Below are 21,927 nucleotides of genomic sequence, written 5' to 3' on the forward strand. Positions count from 1 at the left end.
TCTTTTTTTGGTACATTCACATAAGATTACTAAAAAAGTATTTCTAAAAATAAACTGATTTTAGAAGCTTGGTATACTAAAATTATAGTGCTGAACATAAATAAATTTGATACAAAATTAATTTTTTTATAATGAACTACATAATACACTATCAGATGACTGAGAAGACGAAACAACATTATTACAAAATAATAAATGGTGTGTTATTTTATAATATACAAAAATTTAGAGCAATTTTTAAAAATTTAATAGTAATATTTTGGGTAGCTGGTTTTGGGATTTGAGAATTTGTCAAAATATGAATAAAATTTATGAAAAATATGTATTCGCGAAAAAGAATTTGGAAAAAATTTGACAAAATCTACTGCCAAACGGATCCTTAGCTAGCGTTTGGCCATAGATTCCAAATTTGTTTTAAAAAATCTGATTTGCGTGAAGTTTGATTTGAAGATGAAAATGTGTTTGGACATACGTTTTCAAAACATATTTTCCAACTTTATTTTGGAAAAATATGTATGTAATTCCCAAGTTTTGGGATTTTGGCCTAAAATCAGCCATTGGGATGATTTTGGAATTTGAGATTTTACCAAAATATAGGCGACACTTATGGCAAATATGAGTTTTAAAAATAAATTTCAAATTTATTTTGGCAAAACTTATGACCCAGAGGCCTTAGTCTTTGGTCTAAGATTTATTTAATACTACTACACGATAAAAATTGGAGTTTCATAACTCTATTTAATCATAAATTTTGAGTCAAAAGATGGAGCAGAAACGAAAGTGTAGGGACCAAGGAAAGGGAGTGGGGCTAAGTCCAATTTGTCACTCTACACAGTCTCACTTTCTGTCCTTTCCGAAATAGACAAGTGATTCATCCCTCTCCATCACTAGTCACAATTACTTCCCACTCTCGACTCTCCACTGTATTTCAGTCTCTTTCTCAGAAACACAGTCTCACCTCTTCAATCACGCTACAAGTGAAGAAGAAGAAATGGACCCTTAATTAGATGATACGTAAATGGAGTACGAAAGAATCGACAAGAGACATATACAGGTAATTAAACTTGACATTTGTGAGCTTTAGAATCAGTGGCAATGGAGTAGAGTACAAGCTTTAAATACTACCATCTTTGATCTGGGTTGAAAGCAATTTCTTTTTCTCTTTCCCCAATGTGGGTTTTAGTTTTCAAGAAAAAAAGGGTAGAAAGAACGACACTTTGACATTTCGTTTTCATTAACATTTGGCTTTTCACCCACTTTAGTTGTTGTTGGTTTTGCTTGTTCCTTTCTTGTGCTTTCTTTATTCTCCTTTTGTTTGAAACAAAATAAATCAACCTTTGATCCATCTTATCTGCATATATTATACTGAGCTATCACTTTCTTTGTAAACCCCTTTTCTCATTTTAGGAAATTAAGCTCCTTTTGTCACATTTTGTTTGTTGTTATATAGCTGTCTCCTAGGAAGCTGAGGTCTATGCTACTGGGAGCAGAAAAGAAAAGAAGGGAAGAAATAGTAGAAGATCAAGAGCTTGAATCTGCTACTCTGTCCTTGAGATCCCAACTCTCTGAGATCCATGACTCTGGTATTTGTAATGCATTCACATTTTGTATATTATTTCACTGAGATTTGTACTTAGGAGACTTCCTTTATTTCTTGCTGAAATGCTTACCTTTTGAAATCCACCCTCACCATTTACTCCGACTGAACTGTATTTTCTTGAAAATCAAACTCTTTCTGTTTTGCTTCCTCCCTCTGGCCCATTATATGTGGTGGTGTTTGATTAAATATAGAGTTTAAGAAAGGAATGAGGATTTTTAAAATTTGTGGTCCAAGATAAGTCATAAGTATTTGCATAGTTACAAATCATCTCATTAAGGTAAGATGAGAAGTTTAAACTTAAATTGTGTCTAGATATAGAAATGTGTCATTTATTTTAGGACAGACTAAAAAGGAAAGTGTGCCACATAATTGGACGGAGGGACTCGTATTTAATCGAAAGAGCATAAGAAGTTGTGGGTGCTTCAAGCCTTCCAATTTCCTATGATAATACGGTTGCAGAAATAGGCATGGTCTGCTATTGGCTTGTTCTAATTTTGTTAGTTTGAATGCAAGTACTTGTTTTTTGCTTACCAGGTTGTAATTTGGAGAATTGCAAAGATGTAAATGTTGTAAGTATTGTTCCCGAGAGCTCGACTTCCTTAGCAGTTGATACGTCTGCTTCCTTGGAGATGATGAATGACATGAGAATCAAAGATCAATCGTTGGTCAATTCAAGAATTAGATCTCAAGATGACAGTATTTTGGACTGTGATAGTGGGTTCGATAGTATTAGTACTATATCTCCACTCTTTGAATTTCAAAAGGCTGAGCGGGCTGCACAGAGAGTGCCCATAGCTCCTTTCTCAAAACCTGCCCCTTCTAAATGGGATGATGCGCAGAAATGGATAGCAAGCCCAACGTCTAACCGTCCAAGGACTGGGCAGAGCAGTCAAGTTGTTGGATCACGCAAGACTAGTCATTCTGGATATGGCTATAGACAACAACCTACAAAGGTTGTAATTGAGGTTCCTGATCAACAATTGGTTCCTTATGAGGAGCCTGTCGACACAAAACAGATAGACTCAGGCCAGCCGAAGGACAGTGGAGTTCAGAAGTTTGTGAGTTGGGAAGCTGAGCCGTACCCAATTGCTGAATCATATGCGAAGCCAGTGCTCATGATTGAAAATTCTATTGGACAATCAGCAAGTAAGACTAATTTTGACGTTCCATATCTATCACCCAATACCTTGCACTGTAGCTTTAATGTTTTACGTGTAAATGGAAAAAAAATTCTATCTCCTTGATGAATGTGTACAAAAACGAGAAAAAGTGCTATTGCTAATTTCCGTGTACTTTTTATACGTATAACTCATCGTTTCTAGTTTGTATTCTTTTGTGTGAAGAAATTCAATTTAGAAGTTGCACAGAGATATTCAATAGTTGTCTCATTTGACAAGCAATTTTTAATGCTTGGCTTCCTCCATACACTCAAGAGACATTTCTTTTCTCTTAGTGGGATGAGTGCACAGAATATCATGTAGGCTAATAATTTCTGAGAATATTAAAATTAAAGATAGATAATTGAGGTACTGATAAAAGAAAATTGATACTTGAAAGCATTCAAATATTCTAAAATTACTCGAATCTTATTGAAAATGTAAAAGCCTGTGATTTAGGTTCTTCATTCAATGGTTGATAGCAAGGTGGCATGAACAGAAGATTTAGCTGGTTACACGGCTGCATATTGGTAGAAGTGCAAGTGCACCTCGTTAAAGCTGCAAAGTTTTGTTTTTTATTGTTTTGTTCTTTGATTGGTAACATATAACTTTCACTTTTACCTTATAAAAGAAAAGGAATATGTAACTTTCATTAATATACCAGCAAACAGAGAATGGTGAAATTGTTATCGTCTTCACATTCGGCTGATACACACACACATATTTATTTTGAGGCTCTTTACATTAGGCTAATATATTTCTTAATTAAACTCTATCTCCCTTTCTCAAAGTTTACCATTCTTCAGCTCTGCATTGCACATGATTAAGCCTATCGCCCTATCTAACAATGTATTCAAGGAGTAATGAATTGTAAAGGGAAAAGCTTTTTCCTTTAAGGAAAGTAGACAAAATATTGGGCTGGCTAAAAAAAAGAGCAAGACAATCTATTTGGAAAGCAGAGTATGATATTATTTGGTCAAAATCTTACATTAGATCGTTTATGTTGCTAAAAAGTGCGAAGCTGCATGAATCGTTCTTCATACTGAAGTAATTGGACAATGAAAGTAACTTTTGGACCATTGGGTTCTGACTTTTATCTTTAAGAGAATTAAAGATGCTCATTTTCAAATTTGATCTTCAATCTATATTTACTAAGGTAAGCCAGCTTATTTATGGATGGGAAAATATGCCTTTTTTCCTTACCCCCGACTCCCGTGAACTTCCTTTGGAACTTCTCAACAAAAGAGGCCCAATCCTCTATACAACTAGATACCTCATGAGTACACCAAAAAGAAACTAGAACAAAAGACTAATTTGCAATTTTACAAAATCTTGTTCCACCCCTTCAAATGCCTTCTTATTCCTCTCCTTCCAAATAATCCACATGATTGCAATGGGGCAACCTTCCATGCCCTTGGACTTCTCTTCCCCTTGTGAGCCCTACTATGCAACGCCTCCTTCACTGTTCCAGGCATGATCCTTTGCATCCCAAACAAGTTTAGGACCACCCTCCACAAACTATTAGCCACTTGACAGTGCAATAGAAGATAATCTACATTTTCGCCTGAGCTTTTGCACATGAAACACCAATTGACATAGGTGATCCTCCTCTTCCTCAGATTTCTCGCTGTCAAAATCACTCCCCTTGCCGCCAACCAACACACCTTTCTCTGTACTTTAGGAATCCAAATAGAGCGATGAGCGAAAACATATTCCTCTCTCCCAAATAACCTCTTATAATAAGATTTAACAGTGAACAATCCATCTCATCTCTACTCTCACTGTCTCCATACATCCGATATATTGTTTGGTGTAACTAAGCCCATACAATAACTCAACCAAATAGTGATATTCTTCCATCTCCCGATCTGGTAGGTTCCTCCTGAATCTTAAATCCCAACGAACTATCCCCTCGTGAGGCCTACAAATTTTTTTACAAATTTTTTTGGACTGTCATCTCTCTTTGGCAAGATACTCTACATATGTTGGGAGGCTTCCCTCAACTCGTTCTCCCTGTGCCACTTATGCGCCTAGAAACTAATCCTGCTTTCATCCCCAATCCTAAAAGAAATATGTCCACTAAAGTCTTCTCAACCCTTCATAATACTCCATAAACCACACCAAATGGTACTATGATGTTTTTGGTCCTCCAACTCCCTTCCATAATACCATATTTTTCGCTATCAGCCTCCTCCAAAATGCATTCTCCTCCATCCGAAATCTCCATATCCACTTCCGTAGCAAAGCTTATTGAAAACCTTGAGATCTTTCACCCCAAGTCCTCCCCATTCCTTTTCTATAAGATGAAACTACAAAATTTTGCATTTGGGAATGTCCAGAGACTTGGGATAACCTAACAATTATGGATGTGCTAGGGGACTGTGAGGTCTTAGAAGTACACGATTGAATACTAAGTTCTACAACTTGAGAAACTTGCTGCACTTCATGAATATAAAAAAGACAAAAAGCTGTTATCTTATTCCTTAAGATAGGTAAAGTTCGAGGAAAATTTTATTAAAATGAAGCACCAACAAATAATGCCATGAAGATTGCTATCCTTATACACAAAGATGTATGTCGTTATTTTTTGATAAGGTAAAATGTATGTCGTTATTATTGTTACCATTCTCAAAAGAAGGAAAAACGGGAATGCATGTCGTTACATGAATGATGATGTTCTTCTGTCTGATATTTTGTCTTTGCTATCTTTCCTTTATCATTCTTTCGTTATGCCAGCACGTCAACCTTTGATGAATTTTCTCTACCAACTTAATTCTGTAAGTTCTGGCTGCAGCTAGACTTAGATTTGGTATTCTTTTTTCATACTTGTGTGGATGTAACAGAGAAAGAGATTCATGACCTTATTCATGATTAGTAACAGTGACATTTCTATATTTCTTTCTTAAGTTTCAGCTGATTCTGTTTTTGATGAATTTCCTATTCCAATTCCATTTTCTACTTAATTTCTGAAACTAGAATTGGTGTGCGAAGTTTTGAGATGTGACTTGCTTTCTACTGGATTACAGCTGATATATCTAAAATTTGAAGAATCCATTAGAGTCAGAAATAAACTGAGGGCTCGAGTAAGATCTTGAATTATGATTGCTCCAAATGGAAGTTTCATGAGGCTTAGATATACTGATGTTCCTGTATGGGCACATGTGTACATGCTCAAAACAGAGAATGGAAGATTTGTTATACACATATGAGCATGCAAATAATTTAATTTATTTCTATACACCAACTATATATAGAGAGCTCATTATTGAGATCATTATAGTATTATTTGAACAATTTGGATAAAAGTTATTATGAAATTCTTAAGATATAAGGCAAAATTTTATTGTCTGCGTTGTCCTCCAAATCTATGACCGTGACTATGAAGTTGTTGAACTCTAAGAACCTTTTGTCTTTTCTTACCAAGAATTTTGCATGTCAAGGTCACAACACCTCAAAATCGTCAGTCACAGTGTTCTCTGTCTATTTATATGATGCCATTCCTAAAATGTACATCTGGCATTTGAGTCGTGATTGAAGCTAAAACCAAGCTCAACTAATTATGAATATTAAAAAAAATCCAAGAATATCATTTTGACGATTTTGTTCATGTTTTCTCTTGATAGCATTGATATGTTTAATTTGATAAGCTACAGATAAATTCAAATTAGCATGGAACTTGTGGTTTTTGGTGCCTTTACGTCTTACTCGATTCATATTCTTCTGCAATACATTGTTGAAATCTGATGAACTTTTAGGCATACAATGGAAAATGATTGTATATTTTTGCAGTAAATCTGAGCCGTCATGATTCATCTGTTTCTATCCATAGTGCAACCGTCATTCCCCAACCATCGACTGCTAGGTCAGTCTCAATGAGAGATATGGGCACAGAAATGACTCCAATTGCAAGCCAGGAACCTTCCAGAACAGGGACACCTGTGAGAGCAACAACACCAACTCGCAGCCCAACTTCTTCTCGGCCATCAACTCCAGGAGCTGCACCAGCTTCTTCTCCCTTTTGTCCTTTAAATGATAATTTGGAGGCTCACATAAATGACTTGACTGACCAGGAATTACAGATGAAAACTCGAAGAGAAATTATGGCACTTGGAACTAAACTTGGTAAGATGAATATAGCCGCCTGGGCTGGCAAGGATGGTGAAGATAGAAATGCGTCCAGCTTGCTGAAAACTGATAAGCGAGAGCAACCAACTACAACTGTCACTGAGACACGCGCAGCTGCTTGGGAGGACGCAGAGAAAGCAAAGTATATGGCCAGGTAATTTCTTCTTAATTTAGTTCTTGAGCCTTTTGGTCATAGTTTAGAATGTAGCTGCAAGTCATGCTAGCTTATTCTTGGACCAACTTGGTGCCCCATTAATGACATCGATCATGTTATCCATTGGGAAAAAAAAGATATCTATCTTATTCAACTCTATAGTTACCCTAAGATGCGCTTCATCCTCGGCCGCACTTATTATTTTTCATGGTGACTGATGCTCTTTATGTCAGCTCTTATCCCTCCCCCCCCCCCCCCCCCAAAAAAAAAAAAAAAAACCAAAAAGAAAAACAAAACAAAAAAAGGCAGAGAACCAATAAATCAATAAATGCAACGTAGACTGCGTACATAAGACCCAATGTGGTCCGGCCCTTCCCTGGACCCTGCGCATAGTGGGAGTCTAGTGCACCAGGCTGCCCTTTGAACCAAAAAATCAATAATAAGTTAGTAATGAAATCCTAGTTGATAAAGGCTGATAATTCCGAGTAATTGCTTCTTTCTTTGCTGCATAGCTTATGACTTACTGCTTATCTTTGTTCAGGTTTAAACGGGAAGAAATCAAGATACAAGCATGGGAAGATCATCAAGAAGCAAAGACAGAAGCTGAGATGAGGAAAATTGAGGTAGTCGTCTTTTGCGTGATTATCATGCTTCTAGTTCAGCCATCTACACTATACACATGTCTCTTCTGAAGCTCTGCACCAGAAGTACATGACTTCTATGTTTTCTGTTTAGACCTTACACGTTTTTATTTGTTTCTCTGATTTAGTACCCCTAAACCACAAGCCATAGTGCAAATTATTGAGTCTGGTGTAAAACCTAACTTTATTTCGTTATTTTATCTAGTGGTGCCTTTTCAAATAAAAGGTATTCCCTCTGTTCCATTTTTATGTTGCATACTTCCTTTTTTTAGTCTATCCCAAAAAGAATGACACCAATTTATATTTAGAAACAATTTAACTATAAACTTCCCATTTTACCTTTAATGAGATGATTTATAACCACAAATATATGAGTTGTTTTTACATGTTCAAAAGTCTTTCTTTCTTAAACTCTGTGCGCTGTCAAACACCATCACATAAAATGGAACAGAAGTAGTAATTATATTTTAAAAGATGTGTCCAAACTGCTTGGAAAGTTATATTTGTTGTCTCTTATTAAGAACTACAAGATGACGCATACGTATCACTGCAAATTGAAAATAATGCACCATGTATTGTTGTTGCACCTTGGTTAAGGTTTGTGCATTCTTTTTTAAATTTCTCAAGATGTCCTTGTTTTTCCAGTTCTACATGCTTTGGGAAATGACTTGTTGATCTTACTTTGTGTGCGATCAACACTTGTTTCATGGCGATCATGCTGCATAGAGCTCTGTGTTTCTTTTCTTCCATCCTTATTCTTTTTTCCTTCAACTTACTGCTCAGGATGTCCTTGTTTGTCCGCTCCTACTAGCAGAGCTATGCGATTATGGAGCACATGATTTTTTTAACAAATTAGTAGTTAAGCTTTTTTCTTTCAGCATTCAGGAGACTTTGGTCCACCTGATTACTTTAAAACTCCACTTGTGTTTCTCAGAATTGGATCAGTATTTAACAAATCATGTCTATCTAGAAAGTAGAATCTAAAGACCGACATGGCATAATATGGTTTGCAAGAATTGACAATTTAGTCTGTCTTAAATCTTATTGTGAGTGCACCTATAATTTTCTGTTTTAATAAGTATGACCTTAGCTGCAGGGTTATTCTATAGAGGACTTCAATATCTAACTTATGGTTTTTTCCAGTTTGATGGATGAACTATGTTGGAAAAAGTTAATACTTGTCAATGTGACCTTTTAGATTAGTCTCTAGTGGATGTTTCTCGATTTGCCGTGGATCAAGATGCAATTGAGGCTCATGCCATACACCTTATTGGAAAAATATTTGTTGTCTCTGGTACCTGTTGCTCACACGGCTGCAATACATGTAGCTGTATACTTGCAATCTGGTTGTTTCTACTTGGATGTTGGATGATTTCCTTCTCTTAGTGGACTTGTGGTGTGTGTATATATATATATATGAATAAGAAGAAAACACATTTTGCTAAAAACCCTTATGTTGAATATACATTCATTAACATGACCTGAACTTTTCGCAAACTAAGCATTTTGGCTTTCAGGTGGAGTTGGAAAAGATGAGGGCACGAGCACAAGACAAGCTAATGAACAAGCTAGCTGCTGTGAGGCACAAAGCTGAAGAGAAACTGGCAGCAGCAGAAGCCAGGAGAAATAATCATGCTGTAAAAATAGAGAAGCAAGCAGAATATATTCGTAAAACTGGCCGCTTACCCTGCTCATTCTCCTGCTGCCGCTGGTGCTTCTGAAGCTACAAATCACTATTAAATGCTCTGTATATTTTTCCTTTTTTGACTAGCTAGTATTGTGAAACTGGACTCGCATTGTATGCTTGAGCTCTTTGTACAAACTCAACTGTTAGGCCACATTACTTGTAATTCTTGTTTAATGGAAGTTGAAGTTCATGCATTATACTATGGCCACTTGTGATTTTACCTACAAATGAAGCATAACTTTTTATTCAGCTTCCTTTTGTAGAGAGAACTCGTGCCACATTTTCGCTGAGATTGAAGCGCCTCTTCTATACTGCCAAAAGGGTAACAATAGTACTCCCTGACCCATTTTACGTGTGCGCTTCGATCGGTTATGGTGTTTAAGAAAGAGAGCTTTTGAAACTTGTGGTTTAAAACAAGCCATAGATATTTGTGTGCTTATAAATAATCTCATTAAGGGTAAAATGAGAAGTTTAAAGATATTGGTTCTAAATATAAAAAGATATAATTTTTTTGGAACAAAATACAAAGAAAAACGCATCACATAGATTGAGACAACGGGAGTAATAGCTAGAGGACCAATCTCACTTAACACCTCATCCTTAAGCTTGACAATTCTCTTTGACATGTTCTAAATGCTCATTACACATCAGGATGCTTTCTCGTTTAGTTAGCGCTTAAGTTTTAAAGTAAGTATTTAAATGCCCCCCTCATCTATCATTCCCTGTTAATGTAACCTAACTCCTAACTTCAGATGATTAGAGTTAGGCTATCAAATGAGCGGGTTGGGCTCATTTTTCGGTGGGTCAGGCTTATTAATTCAAATATTTTCTCCACTCCAAAGCTATCTTCGTTATGCACAACTGAAAAGTTCTTATCCCTCTCTCGATGAACTTCTTTTTATCATTGTATGCGCTTTTTCTTGACTTAAGGTTAATTGTTTATAACCTGTAAAGGATAATGGCTTCACCATTAACTATTCGCATGTAATTGTTAAGCTTCATTATAAATGGAGCTCAATGTCACATCCTTAGTTTTCAACTAAGCACACGTGCGGTGCTTGACAACTTGCTCACGATCCTGCTATACCAAGTCAGCCTAAAATACTACACTTAAGATCGCTAAGGAAATGTTAGATAAGATAGACAAGAGAATTTGCCAAAAGAAGCTTTATATTGTAGAGAACTTGATAATTTTGATTGAAGAATTACAAATGAATGACCCCCCTTTATATACTAGTCTCCTAGGGGCTAGTATGTAAATATTAATTGTTATAAAGTCCTTAATATTTACAAGTTAAGGGTTTTCTCTAGAACTCTCTACAAACCTAGAAGATTCCAAGAACTTTCCTACCAAATTCATAGGGATCTAGGGTCTTCCTAAGGAAATGTCCGTACTTCTCTGGAATCTTCTCACAAATGTTAGCCTTCCTCCTATATAAGCTTCCACATGACACTAATATATGCCAAATGGCGCCTATATGGCATGATGGCATGGCGGGTCAGGACACTCTCCCCACCCAATTTTGTGCCACCCTCGGCACAAAGCATCGACACGTACGCCCGCACCTTGCCTTGGCTTCGCCGGAAATCTTTGTCCATTAGCCATTATGCCCTATGGAGCGGTTCGTATTCCTATGTCATAAGGTACTGGTCACCTTTCTTCTTACCCCATTTGTACTTTGGACGGCTAGCAATGATGGCCTCGATCCTCCGCCGATCGGATACCTCTCCTTGATCTTGGCCTGAATCTCCCCATGACTCGACCAAGTCTAGTAGCTTCTCAAGCAACAGGTCCATGCTTCCACTCCCTATTTGGCTACCCTCTGTGGTCTCAGCCTTGCTAGCAAACTTGACCCCTCTGATTGGTGCATCGTCTAAATCTGATAGCGTGCCATCACTTTGTAACTCGTCATCCTTTTCAACTATGTTCTCCCAACTTTTCTTGTTGCCACCATGCTCCATTTGCATGGAGCCAAGATACGCTTTGGAATCCTCTACTTTTGACTTAGATTCCAAGCGCTCCCTCCCCAATGCAGGCGGTCCCTCCTGTGTCACCCTTGTGTGCCTGAGCAAAGTTCCCGATCATTGCTGCAAGCTTCCCCAACTCTGGGCATTCACTTGCCCGATGTGATCCTTTAAAAAAGTAGCATCCTCCCTTAGGCACGTACTCGCTACCGTTTTCTGGCCCCTTGCCGTTTCTCTTGGGCCCCTGTCTATTATGGGATGGACCCTTGCCACTATCCTTGTATATCTCGGCTATGCCTTTCCCATTGTCCTTGTCATGATCTCCCCCACCCTTTTCGGTGTTGCCTTCTTTGGACTTGGCAGGTTCCATCTCGAAGTTAACGAGCGACTCGGCTACCGCAATGGCCTCGTCCATGTTGGATACTTGATGCCTTCTTAACTCCTACTTTACAGAATTTTGTAACCCATTCATGAAGTAGAAGAGGGAATCTTCCTCGGACAATGACAGGATTTGTAGTATTAAGGTAGTGAACTCGCGCACATACTCCCAAATTATGGTCGTCTGTCGGAGCTCCCTTAGCTTCTGCGTAGCCTCGTACACCACATTAATCAGGTAGAATTGCTTCTTCAACTTCTTCTTGAGCTGCTCCCATGTCTCAATATTGCATAGCCACTTCTCCATGTCGGCACACTTTCGACGCCACCATCGCACGACAACCTCAGTCAAGTACATTGAGGCTTTGCGTACCTTAACAACTTCGTCATCCTCTTTGACTATCTCAAAGTACTTGTCCATCCTCAAAAGTAAGTCGTCCACTTCGCGTGCGTCCCATGCACCACCATACTCTTTTACCTTAGGGACCTTCACATTTCCCCTTTTGCAAGTACCATGCCCTTGATAATCCCGACCATGGTTCCCTACAAAGTTTCCTTCTAGCAATCTCTAGTATTCTTTCTAACATTCCTTTAATCATAACATTTTCTCCGATATCACGTTGTCACGTCCTTACTCTTCAACTAAGCACACGTGTGGCACTTGACAACTTGCTCACGATCCTGTTATGCCAAGTCAGCCTTAAATAATATCATTAAGATCGCTAAGGAAATGTTAGATAAGAAAGACAAGAGAAATTTGCCAAAAGAAGCTTTCTATTGTAGAGAACTTGATTGTTTTGATTAATGAATTACAAATGAATAGCCCCCCTTTATATACTCATCTTCAAGGGGCTAGTATGTAAATATTAATTGTTATACAAGTCCTTAATATTTACAAGATAAGGGCTTTCTCTAGAACTCTCTACAAACCTAGAACATTCCAAGGACTTTCCTAGCAAATTCATATGGATATAGGGTTTTTTAAGGAAATGTCAATACTTCTCTAGAATAGCTCTAGCTTATAATACTTCGATGAGTACGTGGGAGGGGGTTATTGACGACCATCGATGTTGAACGATATATTTGTTTAAGCATAACTCGATATTATCTTTAGGACAAATACATCGACAACCCCCTAAAGTTGAGACCACTTTTCACTTTACTACTTATTCTTTAGTCTGTTCCATTTAAATACTTTAACCAACCCTTTAATGTGCCACTTAAACACTAAAATCTCGACCCATATTAAAACAAAATCGTGTGGGTGCAAGCGTTGTCCATGCGTAATTTCAGCCCAATAATTGTACGCCATGTGGATCTTTTGTCCACGTAATTTACCTGGGTACCGGGTTGACCCGTCACAAATTTATTATACCTAATAACTAATAACCCATTCCCATTTTTACCTCCATCAATCCGTAAAAAAAAATAAGAAAACCCTAACCCGATGATTTTTCATCGGATAAATTGCATGTTCATGCTCTTAAATCCATCGGCTTCCATTCGTTTGTCTTTCTTTTGATTCTGGTAAGCAACATTTATTGTTCATCCTCAGTTATTTGTTGTTTATTTTGGGTGCATGTTAGTAATTTGGGTTTTGAAATGTCAGACCCAAAATTCGAGTTTTTTCTCTTCTTTTTTGACGAATCTTTCTGACTTGCCTTTGTTTTTTCGTGCTTTGTCTTTCTCAATGTAGGGTAAAGTATGTATGGGGACACCTTTATTCTTGTACGCTTTTATCATGGCGAAGCCTTTACCAATCCTCCAGATGCAAAATACATCACCAATATCGAGGTGAACGAATTTTCTTTGATCTGGACCACTTTTCCCTTTTTGAATTTGGTTATTATACAAAGGGGCTGGGGTACCAGACTATTGGGGATTTTTATGTATTTAACCCTAATAGTAAAGAATTTGTGTTGGTGGAAAATGACAAATAATTATATAATATTGGTTGTCATTGTACTGATGGAAAATTAAATGTGTATGTTTTACATGTTATTAATGAGGTTGTTGAGACATTTGTCCCAGCTGGCTATTTATGTGGGCTTGAAATTACTCTAGATAGTAGTGACTCATTAAATAAGGCATTTATGGTAACAAGTGAAGGTGGTCCAGATAATATAAATACAGAACAACCTCTTAAAGAGCCTCCACTTGAAGAGTCACAGGCTGGTAGTTTTTTTGCTGAAGAACCAACTGTAGAGGATGTTATTACTGAGGAAAAGTATTCTGTTATTGCAGAAGATGATGTTATAGGTTGTGAAGAAGAGGTTGAAACAGATGTGGCTAGTAGTGAGTCTGATGTAGATGAAATTCCTGATGAGGATGATAGTGAGGTTGATGAAGAGTTGAAAGTCTTAAGAAATGATAGAAGAAATAAAAGAAGGCTAGCAGAAGAAAGAAACAACCTGAAACTGCTGGAGTACCAATAGGAGAAGCTGGAATTGACAGAGGTTTTGAAGATATAGGGGTGAACAAATGACAGAAATATGTTGGTAGATTAGGAGGTGATGAGGATTTCATAGATAGTTCAGATGCTGGAAGTGATGACACTAGTGAAGATCTGGATGGGGACTTTGAGCCAGATGCAGACATCCCAAGTAGAAGGAAGAGTACAAAGGTTAGATATGACCCAGTCTGTGTAGTTTCAATATTTGAATTGGGCATGATATTTGAGAATGCTAAGGTATTTAGGAAGACAGTGACTGGTTATGCAGTTGAGTACAAGGTTCAATTGAAGCTTAAAACCAATGAGAAGCATAAAGCAAGGGTAAGGTGTAAACATAAAAGATGCAGATGGGAGTTGTTTGGTAGTATTGATAGGGATACTAATGACTTTATGGTGAAAAATACTACCCTATTCACAAGTGTCAACCATTGAACACAAATAAGATGTGCAATTCCAAGTACATTGCTAACAAATTCAAAAAAGAGCTAACTGCTGCACCTTATATGAGGATCTGGGAAATTCAGGAACTTGTTAGAGAGAATTTGGGATTGTATATAGGAAGAACAATTTCTTATAGGGCCAAACAAATAGTTCTTAGAAAGTTTATGAGGATTGGAAATTGGAGTTTGCTAGACTTTGGGACTATACTGACAGTATTAAAGAAACAAATCATGGTAGCTCTTGTTGGATAGAAATTGACAGAGAATCTGAGCATGGTAAGAACTTATTTAAGTACTTTTATGTTTGTTTTGATGCCTTGAAAAAAGGTTGACTTGAAGGTTCTAGAAAGATCATTGGCTTTGATGGGTGCTTTTTAAAAAGACATTGCAAGGGTGAATTGTTAGTTGTTGTAGTAGGAACCAGCAGATGTTTTCTATTGCATGGGTTGTTGTACACCATGAGACCAAATATTCATGGAGCTGGTTCATTGGACACTTAATGGAAGATCTACAGTTGGGATATGGTCAAGGTTTAACAGTTATGTCAGACATGCAGAAGGTAAATGTTTTGTTGTTCTTGCTTGTTAACAGTACTAACTTTTTTGTATTAATTCCTAATGTTTTATTCTGCCTATATTTTGATGTAGAGATTTTTGGCAACTGTGAAGGACTTGCTCCCTGATGCAGAAGTCAGGATGTGTGCAAGACACATATGGTCCAATTGGTCAAAGAAATGAAGGGGTGAAAAAAGAAGAAAGTAATTCTGGAAGGTTTCAAAGGCAAGCTATGTGTTTAAATACAACAAAAAAGTTGAGAACATGAGGAGACTTGGCTCACAGAATATATGTGAAGACATGATGAAGTATCCAAGGGAGGCATGGTGCAGAGCTTTCTTCCAAGAACATTTCAGGTGTGACATAATAGAGAATAACATGTGTGAGACTTCTAATTTATGGATATTGGCTGCTAGGCACAAGAGTATTATTACCATGCTAGAAGAAATTAGGCATAAGATAATGTCTAGACATGTTGATATGATTAGGTTTGCTGAGACATGGATTTCAGATATATCACCTAGGCTAGGCTAATTAGAAGAGAACAAGGAGTTAGCTAGACAGTGCACAGTTATATGGAATGGTGAGGATGGATTTGAAATCAAACAGAAAGAGTTAAGGTTTGTAATAAATACTACATTCAAGACTTGCACTTGTAGGTTGTGGGAATTGAGAGGCATCACATGTTAACATGCAGTGTGTGCATATTATTACTTATAGCAGGATCCAGATGAACATGTGGAGCACTAGTACAGAAAGGATAAATTCCTACAAGCTTATGGGCACTTCATTCAGCCAATTCTTAACTTAGAAATGTGGCCATTGGGTAACAATCCTCCAATTGAACCACCAGCACCAAAGCCAATGCTAGGCATACCCCAAAAGAGTAGAAGAAAGGCCAAGAATGAACCACCAAAAAACTCTCAAACACTAAGAACACTAACAACCATCCCCATTCTTACACTATCAATCATCTTCAGCCACTTTTGAATTCTATTGGCATTAACAATTGCAAGAACAACAACACAACCAAATAATTACGGCAATTAGTAGAATAACAAATAATAACTTATTCCTCCATTGTCTAGCTCGTTACCTTTCTTGATCAAAGGCCTTGACTCTCTTCAACAAACCCCAAATAATTTTATTTGGTTGGTCAGGAAATGTTTCCTCAAACCATCTGAAGTAGTTACGTCCTCCTTTATCCTTTAAAACATATCCAATAAAATCAATTTTAAAAACTGCAAATTCGTACCAATATTAAGATCAAAGAAACAAAAGAGAACTTGTTGAAATATATACTTACTATGCCATTTTTGCATACAAAATGCCTTCTGCCTGGGTTTGCCGAACTCCATGAGATTTTCAACACACATGCCCGACCACATCGGCACGAATCAGTCATCTCTGAATTTTCAGACATCGGCAAGCAACAAATTGAGAGAGAGAAGATGTGAAGAAAGCTTAAACCAAAATCGAAGGAGGACGGTGGTCTTTCAAATTGGAGAAAAAAATGTCAATTTTGCCAGAGAAATTCGGATTGAAGAAGAGGAATTAGGGCTTGGAGAAGAAGAAGAAGAAAAAGAAAGGGGAAAGGGGTTAATATAACGTGGGGTTTAGGATTTTTACCGTTGGAATAGTTCAGTCAGACTATATTTTTACATTCACGTGCTCATTATATGTGATTCACAAGTGAAGTGCCTCGTGGGATTTTAGTGTTTAAGTGGCACATTAAAGGGTTGGTTAAAGTGTTTAAATGAAACGGACAAAAGAATAAGTAGTAAAGTGAAAAGTGGTCTCAACTTTAGGGGGTTGTCGATGTATTTGGCCTTATCTTTATGTTTTTGTGTCTACATCTCTCCTATGATATGATAGTATGTAAATTTCTTACAATTTTATCCTCCTCGAGTGCTCGTCTATTTCCTTACTACTCCCTCCATTTCAATTTATGTGAACATGTTTGACTGGGCGCGTAGTTTAAGAAAAAATGAAGATTTTTAGAATTTGTGGTCCTAAACAAGTCAAAAAGGGGTCCAAAATATTTGTGTGGTTATAAAAGCTTCTCATTAAGGGTAGAATTGAAAATTTAAGCTAAATTGTGTCCAAATTTAAAAAGGGGTCATTCTTTTTGGAACGGACCAAAAAAGAAACAGGTTAATATAAACTGAAACAGATGGAGTACATGGATAAGGCGCAAATGATCTCGAATACCTTGAAATCCCTCAAGAATTAATGTCCACTACGCAGACCTCCAGGCTGAAAGATTTGCTAATAAATATTTAGATGGAGTCATCATAAGTTCTGATTCTGTAAAGGCTAAGAAGTAAGCTAACAAGCCACTATCTTACTTTAATAGATCCAAAGACCAAACTTTGTAGGAAGGTTGCCCAGCAGCCCAGATTATTACGGGGGAAAGTGCACAGCTAGCCACTTTGAGGACCCCTAACCTATTTAAGGCATAACAGCCGCCATTTCAAAGGAGTCATACTGGCTTGAAGTAAAAGTGTGTATAAATGAACTTTTCGTACAAGTTTAAGAGGCAACTCACGCATTTTCCCATTTACCAATACCAAACGCTATTCATTATGCAAAGGAAATTCCACTAAGCTAACAGAGGATATAGCAAAGATACTTTCTGTTTAACACTCTAAAGTTACAGTCATGACCCTTTTGGGCAAACCTGAATGATAAAGCTGCCCCGAGCCACTAACTGGTGGAAAATTATCCATCCAGTCAGAGGGTTTAAATAAATGAGAAGAAGTTTCTAATAGTACAAAGAGCAAGAAAATAGAACTCTCTCTACTTGTAAAATCAAAACCAGTAGAGTTAAATTTGCTCATTAAACAACCTAAAAGAGCTCACAGATGTATAGAAAACGAACGTCCCGACATTTATGAGGAAACAACACCCAGCTTCTTTGCAAAGTCATCTCCATCATCATCATCATCATCCAGGTATTCGTCATCAAGGTCACCGTTCTCACCTTCCTCTAATGTGTAATCTTCACCCTCAACCGGCTCATAGTCATCATCGCCATCTACCTGATTATAGCCTTCGTCGTGGCCCTGAGCATCTGAGCCTTCCATAATCATCTCTTCTTCAGCTTCAAGTTCATTTGCACTGCGGCACAAAGGAGACTGGTGATCTGCAGCAAGCTTAGATTCTTCCTCCTGCTGAATAGAAAGGCCAGACCCATTTTTGATGATAGCAGAAGGAAAATCCACCACATTCCCAATAGTCATCACTGTCTGGCCTTTTCTTTCATGTTCATCGTCTTCGCTCCCACCAGATGTCATACCAGCTCCACCCCCTCTTTTCCTCTTCAGAATCTCTTGCAGAGACATTGGTCCTTCAAATGATTGATCCTCCCCACTATCAAGCTTTTGGAACTTGCGCTTCCCCAGGTGTTGTTGCTCATTGAGATTTTGCTCATTGCTCTCCGCAGTTTTCCTACCTTTAAGTTCAACAAGACTTTTAGGACGCACAAAGTTGGAATTATTGTCATTTATTATATCTCTTCTTAGACGAGGACCTCTGTTATTTCTGTCACCATTACTGAGATCCTCTTGCACTCTTCCCTTTATTCTGTCTTGAAGCCTTCCTTGGTAAGAGGACAGCTGTGGCCTTTCTGAAGACAACCTACCACGATATCTTGCCCTATCCATTTCCCTATTCAACCGTAATTCAGCCCTGTCAGTCGGAGAAGATGACCTAACTGGAAGCTTTATTCTTCCTCGAAGGCGACCACTAAGAGAACTATCATGTGAAGGTACATAGTGTGCATCCCTCCTAGAACTCTTGTTGGCTCGATCCTCAACATTCTTTTCACTTGAAAAGTCATGACCAATGACAGATTTCAAACCATTACCTCTCCTATGCTTCGACAACCGATGTCTCAGATCTGACATTTTAACTTGTTCAGGTCTATCTACTGTACCATATCGTCTCCTTTCAAGATGAGCTGACCCCCCTGGTATTCTCTCAGAAGAAGCTATAGGCTGCTCCCAAGCATACCGACTCGGTAGCCTGTCATATGAGTCATATCCGCGCCCATCACGGTACATATCTCGGTCAATATCTGCCACTGAATCATAATCAGCAGAATCGCCCATGTCATATTCATTTCTCCCCCCATTGCTCCTTGTTCCACCATACTGATCTTCCTCATGATAGTAATCTGAACCTCTTAGCTCATCGTCCACAAGAACATCAAAACCAGGAGAAGGCTCTCTTGAAATTTCATCATCCTTGTTCTGCATGCTGCTGTGATCATCAAGGCCAATGGGCTGCTGCACCCTGTTGGGGCCACTGAGCGAATTGCCATTGGTTGCAGGCATACTTGTTGGCTTGTACCTGGTATTCTCTCTGCTTATGACAGAATTTGGTGGCAGTACCTTCTCATCAAAGGTATTCTCTTTCTTAGTCAGATGATTTTCCAGTTTCCAAACTGGTTTAGGTAGTACACTGGGCTTCGGATGATTAGTTTGCAGAAGTTTCTTCCCTTGCACAGCATTTTGAACCCCACCAAATGCATTCTTAGCAGTTGGAGTTTCACTAGATGCAGTAGACACTGGAGGTTGTAAAGGTTTGCTAGAAATGGAGTTCGGTGCATGCATGAATGCACATTTATCACCTTTTGAACAAATCCCTCTCTGGAAGAATACGCAGGGCACGCCTTGTTTACTAGAAGCATAAGGAACCTGTGGCATAGGTGCAACAGACACCACTGGAGCTACAGAAGATCCTATAACAGTTGGAGCTTGAGCTTCCAAAAATCCATCAAGAGGCTGTAGAAACGAGGTTAATAATGATCAATTGAATGATTAACTTGCCAAAACAGAGCAATATACATCTGCTAGTAAAAGTAGAAACTCTAAATGTACATGATAACAAGATACTTTGCGTATTTATAGCACAGAGATGATAAAAAGTCTAGAGCATGTTGAGAAAGAAATAATAACTCACAGGATGCCGGAATGCACACTTCGGGTTTAAGCAGTTTCCGTTCAACCAGTACCAGCAATCCCTTGGATTAAGCCGAGCCATGTCGCTATGGCGGTACTCACACTCGCTTCCCTGTTAATAAAATATTTAGCGCGTCAGCGGAAGTATATATAGATCCATGGATGCGAATTAATTAAATTACAACATTATATAGCGTGGAGAAATGCACATAAATGTATTCACACAAAAAGGGACACAGATCATAAGGCATTTGTAAAGCAATTGCTTTTTCCCAAACAGTTATCAAAAGAGAAATAAATAAGAAATAATTCAGTAATTGCACGTGTTGCATCGATTAACTTTGTCTCATATGATAAAAAGAATGAGGCATACTTGCAACCAATAGATTCAATTGCAAACTAACAATCCGAAAAAGAAAATAAATTATGAAAAGAGAAATAAATGAGAAATAATTCAGTAATTGCACTTGTTGCATCGATTAACTTTGTCTTATATGATAAAAAGAATGGGGCATACGTGCAGCCGATAGATTCGATTGCAAAAATAACAATCCGACAAAGAAAATAAAGACAAATGTGATTGCCCGAATAAGATTACAGTGTTCCTGGAGGCATAAACCAATGCACTTATTGTCGGAATCCAAGTCACCAACTTAAATTCGCTACAAGATTGTCTATATCCAGTTTGACAAAACCATCATAAAAGCCGCAGAAACAAAACAAATTTCGATCTACGACAAAACAATTAAGCTCTTCTAATCCAGACAACACAGCAGCAGAAACCAATTTTTTTGCATATATACCTTAAATCTTGAATAATGTAGATAAATCGCTTGACATAAAAATTTACTAAAATAGTGCCAAGATTTTCTGACAAGAAGAATATTTTAAGCTGTAATCTCACAAAATCAAGAAATAGTTCTTCATTCCAAATGCCAAAGAAAAACTACAGCCGCCAAATATAAGATTTACTGATAATAAAAGCGGAAAAAAGAAATTATCTTAAAATTTTATAAAAGGAATAGAAAACACAATCTTTATCTCTTGCAACTCAGATCCTCAACTAGCAGCCACACACAATACTTCACGAATTAAAAAAAAGCACCAAATTCAATAGAATTAACACTTGATCGAGAATTAAAGGTATGTACAAGAACCAAAAGCCAAAGATTGGACCTTTTTGCAAGTGAGAGGAGAAGCGAGAAAATAGACACAATCGGTGTTTCTCTTGAGAGCTTCATCTTCAGCTGATGAAGGTGCCGTTGGCTGAGTTTGCAATTGCGGCAGCGGCGGCGTAGGGCCAACCATGGTGGCTTGGGTTTCTTGAATTGAACCCTAAAGAGATCCTACAAAAATCTTGAGGGGTGGATCTAGGGTTTCCGGAGGCGGCGCCGCTCCGGTATATACACCAAATAATGTGTGTTTGTGTGTGTAATTAACGGCACATCTGTGATGTGAAAGAATAATTTGCAGGGTTTGGGAGAGGAGAAGAAGATGAGGTAACGCTGTGTGAAGAGAAGAGAGGCTTTTTAATATCCAGGTGGACTGGACTTTCTTAATTTTCTTTTTCCCTTTCTCTACCCCTATTTCCTTTTTGTTTCTATTTTTTACTTTCTTCTTGTGATAATAATATATAGTAATTTGAACTTTCCTAAAAAGGTCGGAGGAAAAAGTTTTCTCAATATACTTCAAAAGAAAAGTCGCGAGAATTCATGCATTGTAGTTTCCTCTTTTGGGAAAAACTTTAGTTTCTCCAATTTTTATTTCCTTTTCTTCCCTCCTTAAATACTTTTTCCTAAAATATGCATTGTTA

The 21,927-nt window shown here is 37.7% G+C and overlaps 2 protein-coding genes across 2 annotated transcripts; one reads left to right on the top strand and one right to left on the bottom strand.

Moving 5' to 3' along the window:
• The first annotated feature begins 770 nt into the window (after positions 1–770).
• LOC107768779 (uncharacterized) lies at positions 771–9,558 on the top strand. The gene is made up of 6 exons (XM_016587926.2): positions 771–1,054; positions 1,451–1,583; positions 2,135–2,746; positions 6,547–7,036; positions 7,578–7,659; positions 9,195–9,558. The coding sequence occupies exons 1-6, from the start codon at positions 1,019–1,021 to the stop codon at positions 9,396–9,398; spliced, it is 1,557 nt and encodes a 518-aa protein (XP_016443412.1). The 5' UTR covers positions 771–1,018; the 3' UTR covers positions 9,399–9,558.
• Positions 9,559–17,709: 8,151 nt separating this feature from the next.
• LOC107768786 (zinc finger CCCH domain-containing protein 17-like) lies at positions 17,710–21,728 on the bottom strand. The gene is made up of 3 exons (XM_016587936.2): positions 21,291–21,728; positions 20,116–20,226; positions 17,710–19,937 (listed from the first exon to the last, which is right to left on the bottom strand). Exons 1-3 carry the CDS (start codon positions 21,420–21,422, stop codon positions 18,042–18,044), a joined length of 2,139 nt encoding a protein of 712 aa, XP_016443422.2. The 5' UTR covers positions 21,423–21,728; the 3' UTR covers positions 17,710–18,041.
• Between the last annotated feature and the right edge of the window lie 199 nt (positions 21,729–21,927).

The sequence above is a fragment of the Nicotiana tabacum genome, chromosome 18, assembly GCF_000715075.1.
Source record: "Nicotiana tabacum cultivar K326 chromosome 18, ASM71507v2, whole genome shotgun sequence".
Taxonomy (NCBI): domain Eukaryota; kingdom Viridiplantae; phylum Streptophyta; class Magnoliopsida; order Solanales; family Solanaceae; genus Nicotiana; species Nicotiana tabacum.

Excerpts from the sequence above, each read along its gene's own strand:
- LOC107768786 (XM_016587936.2), bottom strand. The coding sequence starts at position 21,422 with ATGGTTGGCCCTACGCCGCCGCTGCCGCAATTGCAAACTCAGCCAACG. Across the intron at positions 20,227-21,290 it reads CTCCTCTCACTTGCAAAAAG|GGAAGCGAGTGTGAGTACCG; the intron begins GTCCAATCTTTG and ends TTTTATTAACAG. Across the intron at positions 19,938-20,115 it reads AGTGTGCATTCCGGCATCCT|CCTCTTGATGGATTTTTGGA; the intron begins GTGAGTTATTAT and ends TCGTTTCTACAG.
- LOC107768779 (XM_016587926.2), top strand. The coding sequence starts at position 1,019 with ATGGAGTACGAAAGAATCGACAAGAGACATATACAG. Across the intron at positions 7,037-7,577 it reads AAAGCAAAGTATATGGCCAG|GTTTAAACGGGAAGAAATCA; the intron begins GTAATTTCTTCT and ends ATCTTTGTTCAG. Across the intron at positions 7,660-9,194 it reads CTGAGATGAGGAAAATTGAG|GTGGAGTTGGAAAAGATGAG; the intron begins GTAGTCGTCTTT and ends TTTGGCTTTCAG.